At 40.0% G+C, this 18780-nt stretch overlaps 2 protein-coding genes across 2 annotated transcripts in view; both read left to right on the forward strand.

Annotated features, from left to right (window-relative positions):
- Positions 1 to 13808, forward strand: part of ccdc15 (coiled-coil domain containing 15) — a 34597-nt gene extending 20789 nt beyond the window's left edge. The window contains exons 6-10 of the mRNA XM_052040054.1: positions 5147 to 5266; positions 7754 to 7857; positions 9322 to 9492; positions 11039 to 11187; positions 12881 to 13808. Coding sequence (XP_051896014.1) covers positions 5147 to 5266; positions 7754 to 7857; positions 9322 to 9492; positions 11039 to 11187; positions 12881 to 12999 — 663 coding nt within the window. The 3' untranslated portion in view covers positions 13000 to 13808. The remainder of the gene's footprint in view (positions 1 to 5146; positions 5267 to 7753; positions 7858 to 9321; positions 9493 to 11038; positions 11188 to 12880) is intronic.
- Positions 13809 to 17069: 3261 nt separating this feature from the next.
- Positions 17070 to 18780, forward strand: part of slc37a2 (solute carrier family 37 member 2) — a 51084-nt gene continuing 49373 nt past the window's right edge. The window contains exons 1-2 of the mRNA XM_052039860.1: positions 17070 to 17176; positions 17298 to 17554. Coding sequence (XP_051895820.1) covers positions 17496 to 17554 — 59 coding nt within the window. The 5' untranslated portion in view covers positions 17070 to 17176; positions 17298 to 17495. The remainder of the gene's footprint in view (positions 17177 to 17297; positions 17555 to 18780) is intronic.

Here is an 18780-nt window from a genome sequence, read left to right on the forward strand (position 1 = left end):
CTTATTGGTATTGAAGTACGGAGGGATGTTGGGGTCCAAGTTCATAGTGCACTGAAAGTGGCTTTGCAAGTGGATAAAGTGGTAAAGAAGGTGTATGGCATGCTTGCCTTCATTGGTAGTGGTGTTGAGTATAAGAGTAAGGAAGTCATGCTGCAGCTATGTAAAACTTTAGTAAGACTGCACATGGAGTATTGTGTACAGTTCTAGTTGCCCCATTATAGGAAGGATGTGGAGACTGTGGAAAGGGTGCAGCAGACGTTTACATAAGAACATAAATAGGAGTAGACCATCTGGCCCATCGAGCCTGGTCCGCCATGCAATAAGATCATGGCTGATCTGAACTCAGATCAGGATGTTGCATGGAGTAGACGATCTGAGCTATAAGGAAAGGTTGCACAAACTTGGATTGTTCTCCATAGAGCATCAGAGGCTGAGAGGAGACCTGATAGAGTTTTTAAAATTATGAGAGGCATAAATAGGGCAGACAGTCAGAATCTTTTCCCCAGGGTAGAAATGTCAAATACCAGAGGACATGCTTTTAAGGTTGGGGGGAGCGGAGTTTAAAGGCGATGTGAGGGGCCAGTTTTTTTACGCAGAGAGTGGTAGGTGCCTGGAATGGGTTACCAGGGGTAGTAGTGGAAGTTGGCAGCTTGGTGGAGTTTAAAGCTTTTAGATAGATACGTGAATATGAAGGGAATGGAGGGACATGGATGATACACAAGAAGAGGACATTTAGTATAAATTGGTATCAATATCGGCACAACATCATGGTCTGAATGGCCTGTCTCATGCTGTACTGTTCTATGTTCTATGTTCTTTGTCCAAGTGACTGCTGATTTTGTTACAGGAGCATTATCAAACAAAATTTGACACCAGGCCACAAAGAGCTGTTAAGGCCGACAACCAATAAGCTTGGTCAAAGAGCTCGGTTTCAAGAGGCACCTTAAGGCTAGGAAGAGAAGTACAGAGGTAGAGAAATTCAGGGAGTAAATTCCAGAATTTAGGCATTGACTAATGATGACTTGAAAGGCTAGAACGTGAATTGCAGAGATTTAATAAGATTCAGAGAGGGATTAAGTTCCAACGAGTGATTGAGGGGGATGGGTGTGAGGCAGGTCGATGATGGGGTGGGTGTAGGGCAGATGATCAGTCATTTTGGCTGAGGACATCAGTTGAAGAGGGAGGGAGGGTTGGGTGGGCACTGTTCGGGCAGTCTTGCCTTATAAAATTAAAGTAAAGGAATTCCTAAGGATTGTCAGCACCTTGTTAGTGTTGGAACCTTCTTTTGACAAAGGAGATTTCAACCCTGCAGTTAAAACCTGCTTAAGTATTCTGAAGCAGGCGACAGAATTTTGCACAAGCAATGTCAAACGTTCCTTGTGTGCTGTTTGCCGCCACATATATTGAGAGCTTATGTCTTAGTTTTGATCTGAAAGTGTCTGCTAAACCAAATCTGACCTAGACATCCAGGATTTTGAAAGCCCAGAGGTGTGAGTTGGGAGTAAGCTTTTGACAGTGACGTGAACATATGTAAGCAGGGTTAGGGTGAGGAAGGTGAGAGGAAAATGCTGAGAAGCGATTATGGTGCCCTTTTCAGTGACTAAGATGAGAGGAGTAGCAAGACCGTGTGAGAGAGATTTAAACACAGATTGGAGAATTTCTACAAAGGGAGTTATTGGGCATAGACGAGGTTATTGGTGGAAGGATTAGAGAGGTGATGAGGGCAAACATTTTCACTCGGAGGATGGTAGGATTCTGGAGCTTACCACATGAAAGAGCAGTAGGGACAAAAAACCCTCATCACATTTTAAAAATACTTGGATGAGTATTTGAAGAGCCATGACTGGCAGAGCTATGGACCATGTCCTGGAAGTTGAATTACTCTGGGTTACTCTTCATTTACTGGCACAGATATAATGGTTCAAATGGTCTCCTTGGGCATCGTCCTTCGATGATTCTAAATTTGGGGAGGCAAACTACCTGAGTCTGATTCATGACCCCACGCTCTTAACATGGATGCTGAAAAGAAGTCTACAGCCGACTACATCTTTGTTAGTGACAAAATTGTGACATTGAACTGCAAGATGATTATGAACCCAATCGCACATTTCAACAGCAACCCATCTGGATCTGAATCCATTCATTTGTAATACCAAAAATGCTAGTTATCTGGCAATGTTTCATTTTCAAGAAAGCAGTACATCTCGACAAAGCAGGACAGACATGGTACTTCACCTAGGAGAACTACGAAGAGTTTGTACACATGATGAAATACATTGCCCTAAAATGCATTGCTGACAAACAAATTACTTACTAGGACCTGCCCACCCTATACAATAACTACATTGAGATATACAAAGTTGATTGTTTCGTAGAATTCAATTGCAAAGGAAAATTGTGCTGCTGGGCAGGCAGAAGAACACCAGAAGTCATAGCAGAAACGTGACACACAATAACAAAGTTTGGTCAACAGTTAAGAAACAGTGATGATCCACAGAAAGCAGAAAATGCTATTATGTAGTAGTAAACCACGTAGTTTGCCAACTGCTTAAAAATGAAAAATCCTCAAATGTCAAAAATGTAAACCACAATATAATGGACATAAAGAGAACAATTTTATTGACCACTTTACAGCAACTGAAATGGAAAATGCTGTTAATGCCATAAGACCGTAACATATAGGAGCAGAATTAGGCCACTCAGCCCATCGAGCCTTCTCCTCCATTCAATTGCAGCTGATATTTTTTTTCCAACCCCATTCTCCTGCCTTCTTCCTGTAACCCTGAACCCCCTTACCAATCAAGATGCCCTGGAGACTTGCAAGGTTGCAGGTCTTGTTCATGTGCAATGAAGAGGTAAGTCTGGGGCAGTAAACAGGGACTACTGTGTTGAAGCCTGTGCAAAGTCCTATTGTATATCTAATATTTGGAGAAAAGAAGGTATTGTTGCAGTTTTGAAGTCGGGTGAAGAATCCCTGAGGTCCAAAAGTGTTATGGGTCATTTCCTTGTTTTCACACCTCTGAGAACCTCAGCCTGAATTGGCTATCACCCAGTCTAAAAAGCACCTTGCCCTCAAACAAGCTGGGTTCCTGCCAGGCAACTTGCCAGCTTTTAAACATCAGTCAATATATCAAAGATATTTTTTGAGAAAAAATGATCATTATTGCTGCCTTTATTGATGTCTCAGTGGCTTATCACTGTCAGCCATCCAATTCTGCTTTGAAAGATCTATGATGTGACGAACTGTATTTTTTAATTCATTGTTTTGGGATCTGGGCACTGCTGGAAAGACCAGCATTTATTGCCCATCTCATATTGGCCAAGCTGCTGGGAGGTTATGCGAGAAAATGAGCTGCTCCAATCCTTTTGGTGAAACAGCTCCCACTGTTCTGTTGATGAGGGAGTTCCAGGATTTGGATCTAGCACCATGGAAGGAACAGCAATGTATTTACCAAGTCAGGATGTCTGCAACTTGGAAAAGAAGCTGCAGGTGGCGCTGGTGTTCTTGTGTGCCTGCTGCCCTTGTCGTTAGTAGTAAAATTGTGGATTTGGGAGGTGGTGTTGGAATATAACTATGGTGCATTTTGTAGATGGTACATAATGGTGGACAAAAATGAATGATCCATGACTTTTGGAAAGCTGAAAATTAAAAATAACTGCAGATGCTGGAAATCTGAAATATAAACAGAAGATGCTGGAAATGCTCAGCAGGTCAGGTAGCATCTGTAGAAAGAGAAGGGTCTCTGGCCTGAAGTTTTAACTCTGTTTCTCTATGCAAAGATGGTGCCTGGTCTGCTGTGTCATAGCCACTGGTGCTTGCAATGCATAAGCCAATCCCAATGGTGTACTGACATACCTGCCCATTTACCTATATGCATATGACTAACCATATGATCCAAGAATTTGTAGATTATTTATGCTGGCAACAGCATGACAAACACACTAGCCAGGCTGACAAACTACTTATCAACTTACATCAAACCTAAACAAATCACAAAACCTCCTTTTTCACCTGTCATTCAGAAACATGCAGATTAAATTGGTGTGGTTGGAGCAGCCTCACACATCCACTTGGGCTGCCCTGTGTTACCCTGGTGTCAAGTATGCTTGCCTGATGTGGAAATACTCTGCCCACACAAAAATAATGTTTGACCCAATGCTGAATGCTAGCCTCAAAGTTATCACTGGTTGCCTTAACTCCTCAGTATTCTGGCCAGGCAAGGAGAATGGAAGTGGCAAACAGGATTCCTTTCATTTGATGATGACCCATACCACCAGTGCAACAGTCTGATCTGGGCAAGTAGTGGAAGGACAGGAAGGCTTCATTAAGGGGTGTGTTTTCATTGTCCTTCAGTAAGGTATCTGAAGGTATTAACAATGTTCACAGACAGCTTTATTTTTAAGTAAGCTATGTTCCAGTGGCAGATGGTCAAGTTGAAAAGAAGCAAGTAATGCAGAAAGATGATTTGAGTGCCATTGAAGTTTGTTACCTGAAGTGTTAACTTGCTCCCCTCTCCAATGATGCTACCTGACCTGCTGCATATCTCCAGCATTTGCTGTTTTTAAAACAGGATTTGTTATCTCATGGGTGGGTTGGGTACAAATGTTGACGAGAGTAGGACTGAGTTGTTGCTTGTGGGGTGCCAGTATTAAATGCCAAAAGAGGCAGAGAGAGAAGTCTGTCAAGTAAGTGACTGAGCTGTAGCTTAAGAAAAGTTGGGGTGGAGATTTTTGTAAGATGATGTGGTCATGAGGACAGAAATGAAAAGCATGACAGTGGGAGAGAGGTTTGGGGGAATGGAAACTTTCCACAAAAAAAAATAAGAGGTGAAGCTCGGATCCATAGTGACAACCATAATGTGCATACAAATAGATACGAGGAGTTCTCATTATTTGAAATAATGTAGATGTATAGTGCTAGTGGATGGGAACCAAGGCTAAACAATAGAATAGAGTTTTGAATTTATTTCAGATGTTGGTTTTGTGAGATAAAAATATGTCAGGTGGAATTAGCATGGAGCAGGACAATATAAAAAGTGACAACACTTCTTACACAAGTATTAAAGGTGCATATCTCAGAAAATTGTTTAAAATTTTATGCAATGGGAACTCTGATCTAATTCTTTGTTAATATAAATTATTCCAGCCTTGTAGCAGACTTTATCGTGAGCCTTACCCCACGGGTTCTTCCCTTGGATTTAGTACTGACTACAAGGCAACGCTCATTCTGCGGCCTGGTGTGGACCAGGAAGAGAGTAAGAAACAGGTACGTTCTCCTCTCTTGGAAGTGAGTTAAACAAATTCTGAGGGCTGATGACTCACAGATGTTCTTGGTCTATCTTATTGACTTCTGTTGAAGGACGAAGGCTGGCTTCATTTTGCGAAGATGTGTGAAGGGGAAGCAAAAATCTGATAATCACTTTATATGCTTTCTAATGAATTGTCTACTGCACAAGCACAGTGCAGAATTTCAACTGAAAAACTCATTACAACTTCAGAAAACAGCTTCATACTAGGTACATTACAGCCCCCGGGCCCAGCGTTGAATTCACCAGTTTCAGAGAACCAGATGGTGTCTGAACTGGCCACTTCTAATGGAAGGTCATTAACTCAGTTTTTCTGTTCCCACAGATGTTGCTGGACACTCTCATCATTCTGTTTTATTTTAGCTTTCCAGAAACTGCAGTGTCTTGTACTTCACAGTTCTGCAGGTTTTTCTCTCTTCTGTCGTTTTCAGATTTTCCTGTGACATTTGGCTGTCGTCTGTGCTGACTCAGCATTTTCATCAAATCCTAATCCCCCTTTCATTCCCTGTAATCTATTCTCTCTCCAATGCCCATCAACTCCACCCTGATTCTCCTACCACCCATCTCCTCTAGGGGTAATTTACAGTAATCAATTAACCTTCCAACTGGCATGTTTTTGTGATGTGGGAGGTAAATGGAGCACCCGAGGGGAAAGCCACATGTTCACAGGAACAGCGTGCAAGCTCAACATGAACAACAGTAGAGGACAGGTTGAACTCGGATCAGTGGAGTTTGAATGCGGCACCATTACCTGTTTTGCCACTGTGTTCTCCTCATTCATCCTCTATTTGCATGTCTGCCAGACAGATCCCTTTGTACATCAATATTTCCCAATCTATTCACAGTTAGCAAGCCTTCACCATGCGCTTTCAGCCCACACTACCACCTTTTGTCATTTAGTATCTTGTTAGTCTTCCTCCAATCATATACACTTTGGGTCTCTTTCCCACCCTAACCCTCTGCAATGTAAAATATGTTTGATTTTTAACTTTATCTAATCCTTACTTAGGGTGATCAACTTTCATCATTACCTCTGTTTCTTCCTCCACAGATGCTGCCTGACCAGCTGAACATTTCTGGTATTTTCTGTTTTATTTCAGTGTTCTGTATTAGTTCATCTGAGGTTAGAGTGTTGATATGGCTACTACAGATGATGTCAGTGATCCCAGGGTCAGACCAATGCCAGAATTCCAGTTCCTCATTATTTCCAGTGTCCTTAACTGGAAATGCTGGTGTGTCCAACCAGTGATATCTCAAATACATAACCAAACAGGAACCAGAGTACCAGGTCAGAAAGTAGAGAGATCGAAGGGAAGGTAGGTGTCATGACCAGTAGAACTGTAAGGAAGGACAGGCAGGAGCAAGGTAATATTCACAATGGGACAGAAGGGTTGAAGTGTATTTATTTTAATGCAAGTATTGAGGGTAAGGGAGAATCAATACATGGAACTATGATGCTATAAGCATTTCACAGAAGGTTGAGAGATGGACAGGACTGACTGCTTAATGTTCTAGAGTTTTGATGTTTTAAAAGAGATAGAGAAGGAGATAAAGAGGGGAGGAGTTGCACTTCTAATCAGGGACTTTATCACAGCTGCACTCAGAGGGGACATAATGGAGGGTTCATGCACTGAGTCTATATGGGTAGAACTTAAAAATAAGAAAGGTGCAATCACTCTGATGGGATTATATTATAGACGTCCCCATCAATAGTCACTGGGACATTGAGGGACAGATATGCAGGCAGATTAGGGAAAGGTGTAAAAACAAAAGGATTGTCATAGCGGGTGACTTCAATTTCCCCAATATAGACTGGGACCTCCTTAGTGCAAGAGGGTTAGACGGGGCAGAATTTGTTGGATGCATCCAGGAGAGTTTCTTAAAACAGTATGTGGATAGTCCAACGAGAGGAGGGGCCATACTGGACCTTGCATTGGGAAATGAGCCAGGTGACTGACCTTTCAGTAAGGGGACATTTAGGAAACGGTGATCACAACTCCTTAAGTTTTAGGATAGCTATGAATAAGGGTAAGAATAGGCTTAAAAGCCCAATGGCCTACTCCAGCACCTATTTTCTGAAGACTCAGCTGAAGTACACCCAACTCTAATGTCTCATTGAAGTCAAATAGTCTGTTGAAATTGACTGAAATTACTTTTCATTACTCATACAAATCCGAGAAAAGCAAACCTAGTTATAAACTGATGAGAAGTTAATCTGTTATTTTACCTTTGCTATCAAAATACCAGCTGACATCCTTTTGATGAACTTTGAGCCACCTCAGTGCTACAGGTGCTTTCAAATATGAAAATTGTCCAAGAACTCATTAGTGCATTGCAGCTTCAAAGGGGAATCTGTTTCCAGCAGGCATGGTAGTCTGTAAATAATTAGTGTGCTACAAAATACGGGAGTAACGCAGGCCTGTTTCCATTTGATCTATGTTCCCCAGCGTGGCAGCCAGTATTTGATGTATCGTCGCCTCTTCATGGATATTGAACGAGAGCAGGTGAAAGAACAACAGCGCCAACAACAACATTTGAGGAGAATAGCGAAGTGAGTGATACATTTTGTCTTTCACTTAGAATGACTCAGGAGGAAGTCAGTCAGCCCTTTGGACCTATGCCGGCTCCTAGCAGAATAATCTCATTTCCCTCACCTTATTTCCTTGAACCCCTGCACTTATTTTCTTTTACAGTAGCCATCAACTCCCCTTGATTCTTTTTGACATCAGCTTACAGTAAGGAGTAATTTAAATTAGCCAACTAATCTGTTCATGTCTGGGATATAGGAAGAAACTAGACCACCTGGGGGAAACCACATGTCACAAGGAAAATGTGGAAACTCCATGTGGACGGCCCTCGAAGTCAGGATCATACCAGGGATGCTAGAGCTGTGAGACAGCAGCACTAACTGCTGGAACACCTGCAGCCATTGAAACAAGGCTGTAACTCAACAAATTAATTGCTGCTTCAACTAAGAAAACAGAATCTGCTATTAGTTTTCCTGTTTTTGTTCTAAGAAATTCCCCACAGAGAAATTGACTCTTAAAAATATTTATTAGTGAGCATGTAATATTTGAACTCTGGAAAGGGTTTATTTTTATGGGAATTAATTTGTCAGAAGCAGCTTTAGACAAAAATTGAAGCATTTCATTATGTCATCTTAATAATTGAGTGTATTACTGGAGAATAAAAAAGTGATAATTGATCTTAGACAATACCATTTTATAAATATGCAATTCAAATTGACTTTGATTACTCATGCTCAAATATACTGTAGTATGAAAGGCCATGGCTGTCAGGTGACAGTGACAACACTGACCCCTCTGGTCGGATGATAGCATTGCTCATCGGGTTGGAAGTGATACCACTGTCAATCAAGTGTTTGGCTCCACCCCACCCATCATGTGCAAGCATAGGGATTGGCCTTGGAGAGCACCTTTGTTCCTGGGTCTGCCTGACCGTTGGCCTTGGTAAACACCTTTGTCTTTGACCCCCAAACCATTGGCCTGTTTGAATTACCTGAGTTAGATCCACCCAGCTCTCCAGCCCTATAAAAGATGCTGCATGTGTGTAACTCTTTCTCTTTGCCAATTGCTGCCGGGGTCGAGACCACAGGTGAGAGGGTGCACTTCCACAGGGGTCTAGGAGCATCCTAAGTAGATTCCCAGTAGCGTAGAGCCGTTGTTTGTCCAGATTCAGGGGGTTCAGACAACATATTTATTCATTCCCTGATTATTTGTACTAGTTCGTTGCGTGTATGTGTGTGTGTGTGTGCACTTCACCCCTGTTGCGACTCCCCTCACATTTCGCGATCACCCAAGTGCGAGTGTGCATTCATTCCTTCCCATTCTGTTCCCGTGTCTGCCTTTGTAAATAAAGTTCTCCTGTGTGTGTCCAGATACCTCTATCTTTGAGATCCAAAAGAACCTTTCTCATAACATATACTCACCATAACTTTTAGATTGTTTTTTACCTCAGATCTGAATCCATGTTACTTTATTATTTTTTAATTCAGAATTAAGGAGGAAAAGGAAAAATTAAGAGAGGCACAAGAGAAAAGAATGATTGACCTCGCGCATCAAAGAGAATTTGTGGCTGAAAGTGGAAGGACTGCTCAGTTACAGGAAGAGGAAAAACAGAAGAGAGCAGATAAAGACAAAAGGCAACGAAATAGAGAGAGTACAAGGTACACTGTCTGATTTTAAGATCATTCATGTCTACTTAATCAGTTCTGTAACAGAGTCACCAATTAAATTATCCTCAAGTCTACTAAATACTTCATTCTTCAAGAGGTATAATTGATGTGATCTTCTTCACATAATGAGAATAATGCAAGGAGCAGCATCACCTACCACACGTGACCTTTCTCAACCTTTCAACTCTCAGCTGAGAGAATGTGGTGAACCCTTCTAAAACTTGGTTGCTCTTAGAAATTTATCTCCATCTTCCGATTTGAAAGCTGTGATTCTAACCAAAAAATCCACCATAAACTCAGTCCCAGTGCAGACTGGGCTCTGGTTAGGCTGTGATGTCTCTCCAACCCTTTATCTTTCTCTGCAATATTGTAGAATAGCAACAAGAGTGAATCTAATGAAAAGGTAACAAAGCAGGGAAGTTACCCCTTTCTCTTGTAAAATTAAGCTAATTGATAAGGAACAAGGGTAGAAGCTCATTAAAATTAACCAAATATTAGGTCCTGTTAGGAAATACAGATATAAACTATGTTAAGGAGGGAACACAAGTGTAAAAAGTGAGTGTTGAAACAGTCTTGGGATTCTAAGGTGCACAGCCTGTAAGTGAGCTTGGGATTCATTGGAGTCTGCGCTAAACACAACAAATTCTTGTTTCAAATATTGCCATTTAATGTGTTTAATTTCTGCTTTTTTGATATATCTGTGATGTCTACATTCGTTGATGTGAGCCTGATAGAGCTGAGGAATCAGTAAGAAGGAACATGTATACTATTCTGTCAACACTTTCAAAAAGTTCTTGAAAACTGGAACTTACTGTATCTATGTCTCAGGGTAGTGTGAATTGAATTAATGTCAGTTTTATTTGTAAGCTATTGAGAATCAGGCTCACTTTTTAATCACATCAGGATTTACTGAGCTAGTTGAGTACCCTTAATTGTATTGCGTTTTCAAGTTTGTCACAAGGCTAGTTGTTTTAAGATTGTGAAATACTATGCTTGCAAAGCATGCTGTGGGATGCAGGTAAGTCTGTATTTTTGTGATGTTGGAACGAGTCTTCAATTAATATGTTAGTAGTTAAAAATCAAAGTGGGAGACATTAATATGGTGGTTTTAAAGAATCTCAAAGAAAAAGATGACATAAATTCAAAACTGGGCTGTCATATAGAAGAAATAAAGTATTTTTTGTTGGTGACTCTTCAAGGTTTTCACCCAATATATATTTTACAATTTTAAAAACTGAAGGATTTGCGTATACTTTTGTTGTCACCTTAAGCTCTTTTATTTCCAACGTCAATATGCTGATAAACTATTTAAAGTTCGGGACGATGCTGAGAAACAATGCTTATCTGTTTAAAACTGTGCATTGGCCTTGAATAAATCAAATTGTGATACAGAATAGAAAATTAAGATTCTAGCCAAAAATGATCAGTAGAATTAAATCAATCAAATTGAAGCAAATTAATAATGGATTATAGTGTTTCTTTTGGCTGTGTGTATTTGTTGCTGCTTGGCTTCTATGCCACTTTTAATTTGTTGCAGATATATAGAAGCCTTAAGAGCACAGATGATGGAAAAAATTAAATTGCAGAATACCGATCTACCTCCACTCTGCTGCTGTGGATCTGATTTCTGGGATTCGCATCCAGATAAGTGTGCAAATAATTGTGTCTTCTACAAAAATCCAAAAGGTATGCCTTAAAACAGGATGCTAATGCTTATAGAATAAAAGTTTTCTAAATATTTGCATCTTCTAAATTCTCAAAAACACTAGATGATTGAGAGTGCCTCAATTTGATCAAAGGGTTGTGATACAGATTGATGAATTCTAAATGCAATATATAATTCGTGTTAGTTAAAAGTATCAGAAGGTTTTGCCATTCTCATTTTCTTTAAACGTTAAAAGATTAGATAGGATCTACCCTTTTTTCACTGTTTACATGATGCTCAGGTTCCCTCTATTAATCACCCTGTATCCCTCATTCCAAATTATATTAATGGTTAACTAAACTCATAGCATCATAGAAATATACAGCAAAGAAACAGGCCTTTAAGGCCCACTTCGTCAATGCTGACTGTGATGCCCATGTATGCTAATCCCATTTTCTTTATTAGGCCCACATCTCTCTTCTCATTTCCTACCCAAGTACCTGTCCATATGCCTTTTAAACTTTGAAATAGTATTTGCCCCCACTACCTCCTCTGGCAGCTCGTTCCAAATATTCACCACACTCTGTGTGACAAACACACCCCTCAGATCGCCTTTAAATTTCTTCCCTCTCACATTAAAACTAAACTATGTCAATCAAATCTGGACCATAATTTGCAATTAGTGGATCCCAGCCATAAACAATGAGGTTGAATTTATAACTACAGTAACTAGCACCTATTAATTAACATTTATGATGTGATATCACCAGCACAAAGCTAAGCATTAATTACCACAGTAAAATAATTGGATATTTAAAATCAAATGAACTTTAAAAGGAGCTGTTGGGGATGGAACAGTAGCTTAAAGTGTACATAGCAGTCTGACAATTACTGAGTTTTGATTAAGTATATTCAGTAATCACGATTGTAATTTTGTTTTAGCAAGATTAGTTTTACATCACTTTTTAACAAAGATTAGTAAGCCTCAATTAATTAAGGCAATCCCTTTTACTACCAGATAGGAAGGTACATCTGCTGTGGTAAATTGACAGTCATTGTGGTGCCCTCTGGAATGCTCTGTGTCTTCCATTAAGTCCACATGATTGGCTTTTATTGGGTCTGATTGCTGCTTTTTCTTGACCTTAGCACATCAATTTTCTGCCATTGTACTGCACTTTGCTTGAGTTTAGAAATTTATTATTAATGATATCATGCATTTTTTTTAGGCTTTAAGCCAGTTGAAATACGCTTTTATAATTAAACAGTCTCTTTTGAAAACTTTAAAATTGCTGTGGTTCCTCAAATGTTTGTGCCCAATATTTCCTAGCAGTCAAAGCTTTTAGATTTTATATAATGCTTCTAGCTGTAGGGCTCATTTTACAAAAGATTTTATGGGATGCTTCGCTGTTTTGTTATGGTAATAACTAAATACTTATTACTTAATTAAAGTTAAATAAAGCTTTTAAAATAATTGTAAAATATGGTTGTCCATGAAACACAAGTTATCAATATGATCCGTGTTCTTGGTGCACATGTGACAGGGTTAGCCATTACTGCAGGCTTAATAGAGCGATAATGACAGTTGATTCCTGGGGTATTCTAAGTTTGCCTTCTGCACAATTTAGTTCCAGTTTCAGGCAGCTGATAGTTGTATAATCAAGCTAAATTGAAGGGTAAGCTTCACTAATTAAATCCTAAATTTTGTCTCTCTATTTCTCCTCCTTGCTTCCATAGTATACGTCAGGGCACTGCAATCTGTGTTATCCTCGTATGATGCTTGGGATGGACATTACAGAAGTCGTTCCTCAATGAAGAAATTTGCATTAATGAATTTATGTCCAGCCAAGAAGTAATGCACCTGCTTTGAAAGCTGAATTCAGTTCACCAATAAATTTTCACTGAAAAACTCAGATCTGTAAAGTGTGATTAGAAAACGTGTTCTTTTTTTTATTAATGGCTGTGGTGTTTGATAATTTAATGTGCTTTTTTGTATGAAAAAACAATTTTTAAAAGATATTTAATCACTTTTCTGAATTTTCCAATGGAGCTTAAAGTTTGATAAAATTGAAAATTATCTCCACAGGAGATCATTTTAAAGAAAAAAGTGTCTAAACCTAGAATTATAATAAAGGACTACTACAAAACATAAGTGTTTAATTATTTGATGTTTTACAGTTTTATGTTACTTCAATCCTCTACCCCTTACCTCCAACTCTCACTGTAAGTGGAGCTCCTGATGGAGAGATGTCTTGGTGAGAATAATTAACCATGATGTGTAGCACTGAATAAATTTCATGTATGCACACTATCTTGGAGTATTTTGCCAAGTGGATGATTTGCACGAGAGAGGGAGAATATCTGCTTTTAAGATTTACTGCAGATAACTACTTCCTGCAATTTGCCCTTCTACAAGGTCCAAGCACACATTTAGTCGTATAACACCATAACTTGTGAAAACAATACTGTGCTGTTATCAGCAACAGGGTAGCTAATAATAAAGCATTCAAGAGATTGTTAGATCGGTACATGCAGCTGAGTAAAATAGAGGGCTATGGGTAAGCCTAGTGACTTCTAGGGTAGGGACATGTTCGGCACAGCTTTGTGGGCCGAAGGGCCTGAATTGTGCTGTAATTGTTCTATGTTCATTCAAATTAATGATAGGAAATCGTCATGATCATCAGACCCATAAGTGGCAAATTAAGATGGCAATGGCTGTTCTATTTTTTGTGATGGTGTTGTGCTTATTTATATTTGTTTTATTTGCGTGTGCTAAGTCTTTTAATGATATGTAGACCTTGACACTTTCATGTCTGTTGGTCTAACTAATGAATAATTAGAGAATCAATTGAACGAAGCATAAGCTGCTATTTTAATTTGTGCTGCTAATTTCATTTTAAGTTTCATAACAAGTCTAATGTTTGTGGTTTACCCATGTAGATATTAAATAAAATAGTTTTTAAATCATCAGTTATGAAAATACAGTATCATCTCAGCTAATTAAAAGTAAGCATGTGCATTATCATTGCTGCTTTGATCTTATCTTCACATGTGCTTCCTGTATATAAAAGCATTTGTTGTAATAATACAATTCTCAAATCTATCCTATTTCCATCTCTGCCTCCCTCAAACTCAAAAAGCACATGGAATGAAGCAGGTGGTGTGAGGTAAAGGTGGATATGTTAATCATGCTGACGCCCTAATGATAAATATAAAAGGGGTTTATTAAATGTTCCTTGTCTTTTGTGACCAAGTAACCCAAGAACTCTAGGAGTTTATTCTTTGCCACATCAGCTGTGGATGGTATAGAAGAGTTAAAGGTAACTTTGAAAAGAAATGGTAGGAAATTTAAAAAATATATATAATTAACACTGTCTGAAACAACTTAAAAGATCAAGGCAGCTGTTTTAGTCCTAAACTTGGTCAACATTCAACTATCTCCAAACATGTAGATACAAAAATCTTTTTTTTGTCTAAGTGAGGAAGTTTTAATATTTGAATTACTTTTGCTTTAAATGGTACAAACTAATTCTATACATGGGTGAATACTATGTTGTTGATTATTCCACAGTATACATTGTACTTTTTATGTTGTAAAAACTATTCTTCCAAACGACTTTGACTCTAAATGTTGGGTATTTCTCTTCACTGATCTGTGGTGGAGAGGTTGGGGTGAGTAAAGTTGGCAGAAATGCCCGGCTGAGACAGAATAGAACCTATCTGAAAAGCTTCTATAAAACATAGTAGGCCACTTGGGCCCTCAATGTGAGGATGGCAGATCTGTCCCAAACTTCATCTCTTAAAATTGTGATACAAGCTATTTGAATTGCCTTGGGTAAAAGAGACCAAGAAGGTCCATCTTTGACCTATGACCATAAATAAATTATTTAAATTTAGCCAAAATTGCAAAATGAACCAAGCCATATACTTTAAATGTTTTGAAACTACATGAATCAGTGTCCCAAGAATGTCTCCACGGAATTAGTATTTGTTTAATATCAACAATATGTTTATCATTTGGGTGTTTTTGCTTTACAAACTGATCAAATGAGTTCTACCTCTGCTTATTCGATCCCCTCCTACTCAATTCCACACTCCTCAACTTTCCTGCTTGTGCCCCACTGAAGCAACAATAAAACTCCAATGGCTCATTCAACGTATTCCTATTCCACTAAAACATTGTTAAAATTTCTTCATTTGGCTGCAACCCTTCTTGCAGCATCAAGTAAACAATGTTCTCAACTGCTACTGTGCTGCAACGTCCTTTGTTCTTCTCGTGAATCCACAGCATTCAACACGTACAAATTTCTTCCAGCTTTTCTCCACAGCTATCCATCCATGTCTACGAGACCGGTATTCACAAGATGTCCAACATCTCTTCCATCTCCTAGACTGCCACATCTAAATTTCCAATGCTCACATTCTGACACTTTGTGACATAATCTGCAAGTAAAGAGTCAGCCTTCATAGGTATACCGATAACTGTTGAATGTCTCTGATTGTTTATTCCCTCCTGTATAGAATCATACTGCTTAGTTTTTCATTCGTTTGACTGAACCTTAATTTTCAACAGCTCAGCTGAATCATTTTAACCTCTGCAGTACAGTTAGGGTAGATAAATTTTTCCCCATGGCAGAAGTGTCTAAAACTGTTGGACATAGGTTTAAGGTAAGGGGTAGGAGGGTTAGAGAAGATTGGATGAAAACGTTTTTTCACTAGGAGATGGTTGGAATCTGGAGTGCACTGCCTAAGGGGCTGCTGAAAGCTTAGACTTTCACAACACTTACAAGCCATTTAATCGTCTGGGCATAGAATGATATGGGCCAAGTGTGGAAAATAGGATTAGCATAGATGTGTACTTAATGGTTAGCATGGACATAGGGGTCAAGGGGCCAACTCTACAACTCTAGTTACCCTCTCCAGCTAATCAGGCTCAACCAGATCACCTGCTCTCCCGTTTAACCCTGGGTTGAGATTTAAATCCTATCTCCATTGTTGCTTGGCCCTCCCAGATCTCCTGCCAACCTTATTGATGGTTTTATCAGCATGAATGCATCTAACCCAACCCGTTCTGATGCAGGGTTTCGACTTGAAATGCCGACAATCCCTTTCCCCCCACAGATGCTGCTCGACCCCCTGAGTTCCTCCAGCAGATTGTTTGTCGCTCCAGATTCTAGCATCTGCATTCTCGTGTCTCCTATATTTGATCCAATATTCTCCTTGCTTATTTTCATTCAGTTAGTTTTTCATCTGAAATACACATTCAATAGTAACCGACAAAAGGAAATTAAATGAATACTTGAGGAATACATGTGGATGGGGAGGTGGGTTGTGGGGTTACAACAAACAAGCTGGAGGAACTTAGTGGGTCAGGTGGCGTCTTTGGAGGCAAGTGGACAGTCAACATTTCGGGTCCAGATCCTGCATGGGTACGGGTTAAATGGATAACTCTTTCCAAAAGCTAACATAGATCAAATGACTACCTTTTGCATTAAATGCATCTATGAAACCATTAACGTATTTTCATTTAATAGTTATTTTCTAATTGAAAAACACTATGATGCTGGAGGAATTCAGCAGGCCAGGCAGCATCCGTGGAGAAAATCAGGCGATCAACGTTTCGGGTCAGGACCCTTCAGGATTCCAGCATCTGCAGTCCTTTGTTTCCTTATTATTTTCTAATTACTGGACTTGCTTCGAAATATAAACAAATGGAATTTCTTGGCTGGATATTAGATGAGAGTAATAACGTTACACACAAAATATGGTCATTTTTTAAATATATCTAGTAAAGCACATTTAGGGATTTGCAACAACTAATTACTGGTTTAAGCATAGCGCGAAGGAAAACAAGATTTCATTGTATCGAAACTCCACCCATCCTGAGTTTGCAGAGCTTTTTACTCGGGTCACTTTCATTGGCTCCTCGCTTCTCTTGCGTCAGTTTCAGCTGGGTCACATGCGAGTGGAAAGGCTGCCGTGGCTGGCTGCTGGTGACTCGCCCTGTCTACGGACCGTTCTGACAGCATTTAGGCATGTGATTAAATCCATCTCAGCGTTCATCTGATTACTGCCGGAAGCCGGGCTCTGAAAATTGCCCTTTGTATTTGCCTATAATGATGCATTGTTTCTGTGTAATCTGTTACATCACTAGGGCCGTATGGATACAGTGGCAGTTTTAAACCAGCCCAGACTTCAATCACGGACCTTGTCGGCACCTTCCTTGTGCTGGGGTGGTATTGAACCTTAAAGGCGACCCAGGAATCGCAGTGGGAATTTTTCCATAAGGAGTGTTGGGAAACTTGCTCGTTGCCTGTCCACTTCAGTTTTAGATATTGTTACCGAGTGGATCATGCGGTCTGCACTACCTCCAGGGGTCCGTTGTATTCAGGCGTTTACCAGAGACAGCTGGTAAGCATCGTTTTATATTGTCTGGTACCCTGGTAACCCTTTGTTATTCGATTGGAAGGGACCGCACCCTCTCCCCGGTGAAGATATAACCCACCCTTCGAGGGCAAGACCAAGTGGAGACTCCAGGAACACTCCCTCTGGTCCTCGGCCTTCGTCTGATTGTGTTCTGTCAGTGATCCTGTTGTGTGTCCCCCAGAGTTATTTCTGGGCCGGGCGGGGGTCTCCGCGGCTCATCAGAAGGGATAAAACTTTCGAACGGTGGAGTCATAAATACTTTGTACTCTGATAAGCCCACTTCTTCGTTCTCAGCCTGCGGGTTCTGTTCCCCATGGATAATAGTCCATTTTCCTCGCTGCTGAAAACAGACTGAATGCTTTCCTGACTCCCATCTTCAATCGTGCACCACGCCAAATAACATTTATTATCTCCCTATTCCCAAAGCTTCAGTCCCATCTTTAAATGTTTAGAAACTGCAACTCAAAAGATTTGATAACCAGAGCATTAAGTTATTACTGGAATACATCCTGCAAATGCACCCCCCCCCGAAAAAAAATGCCAAACTGTCCTCTTCTTGGCTTTGACCTTTGCTGTTCTGCTACTTTTTATTAGTGGAAGTATCCAAAGGTTCAGCATCGTGGAGTCTAAACTACTGGCAGGACTGGAGGAGACCATTGACCGTATGGGTGCTCTCCCTCTCCCTCTCTCTCTGTCTCTTGTTTTATCTCAAGCCATTAGGTGGAGGTAATTCATCTTCTGCCTGGTCTATGTCAACAAACTAGGCCACAGAATGAAGAGGGCAGTTTGGGTTTTTTTCCCCCAGGTGGATTTGCAGGATATATTCCAGTAACAACTTAATGCTCTGGTTATCATATCTTTTGAGCTGCAGTTTCTAAACATTTAAAAATGGGACTGAAGCTTTGGGAATAGGGAGACAGAAATGTTATTTGGTGTGGTGAATTATTGAAGATGGGAGTTGGGAAAGCATTCAGTCTGGCCTGAAAAAAAAGAGGTACATGTGTTAATGGGTAATATGGCAAAATACTCTTCACTTTGGGCAGGTATAAATATATTGTGCAAGGGATCAAACTCAGTGGGGACATCATCTTGTTACTGTTCTTCCTGAGCACCTTTCAATGCCCCTTATGCATTCCCTGTTCTCCATTTCATAGTTTCTCCACCTGTAGATTCTTCCCCCCCCCCCCCCCCCCCCCCCCCCCCCCCCCCCG

This window comes from Pristis pectinata, chromosome 27, assembly GCF_009764475.1.
Source record: "Pristis pectinata isolate sPriPec2 chromosome 27, sPriPec2.1.pri, whole genome shotgun sequence".
In the NCBI taxonomy this organism is placed as follows: Eukaryota; Metazoa; Chordata; class Chondrichthyes; order Rhinopristiformes; family Pristidae; genus Pristis; species Pristis pectinata.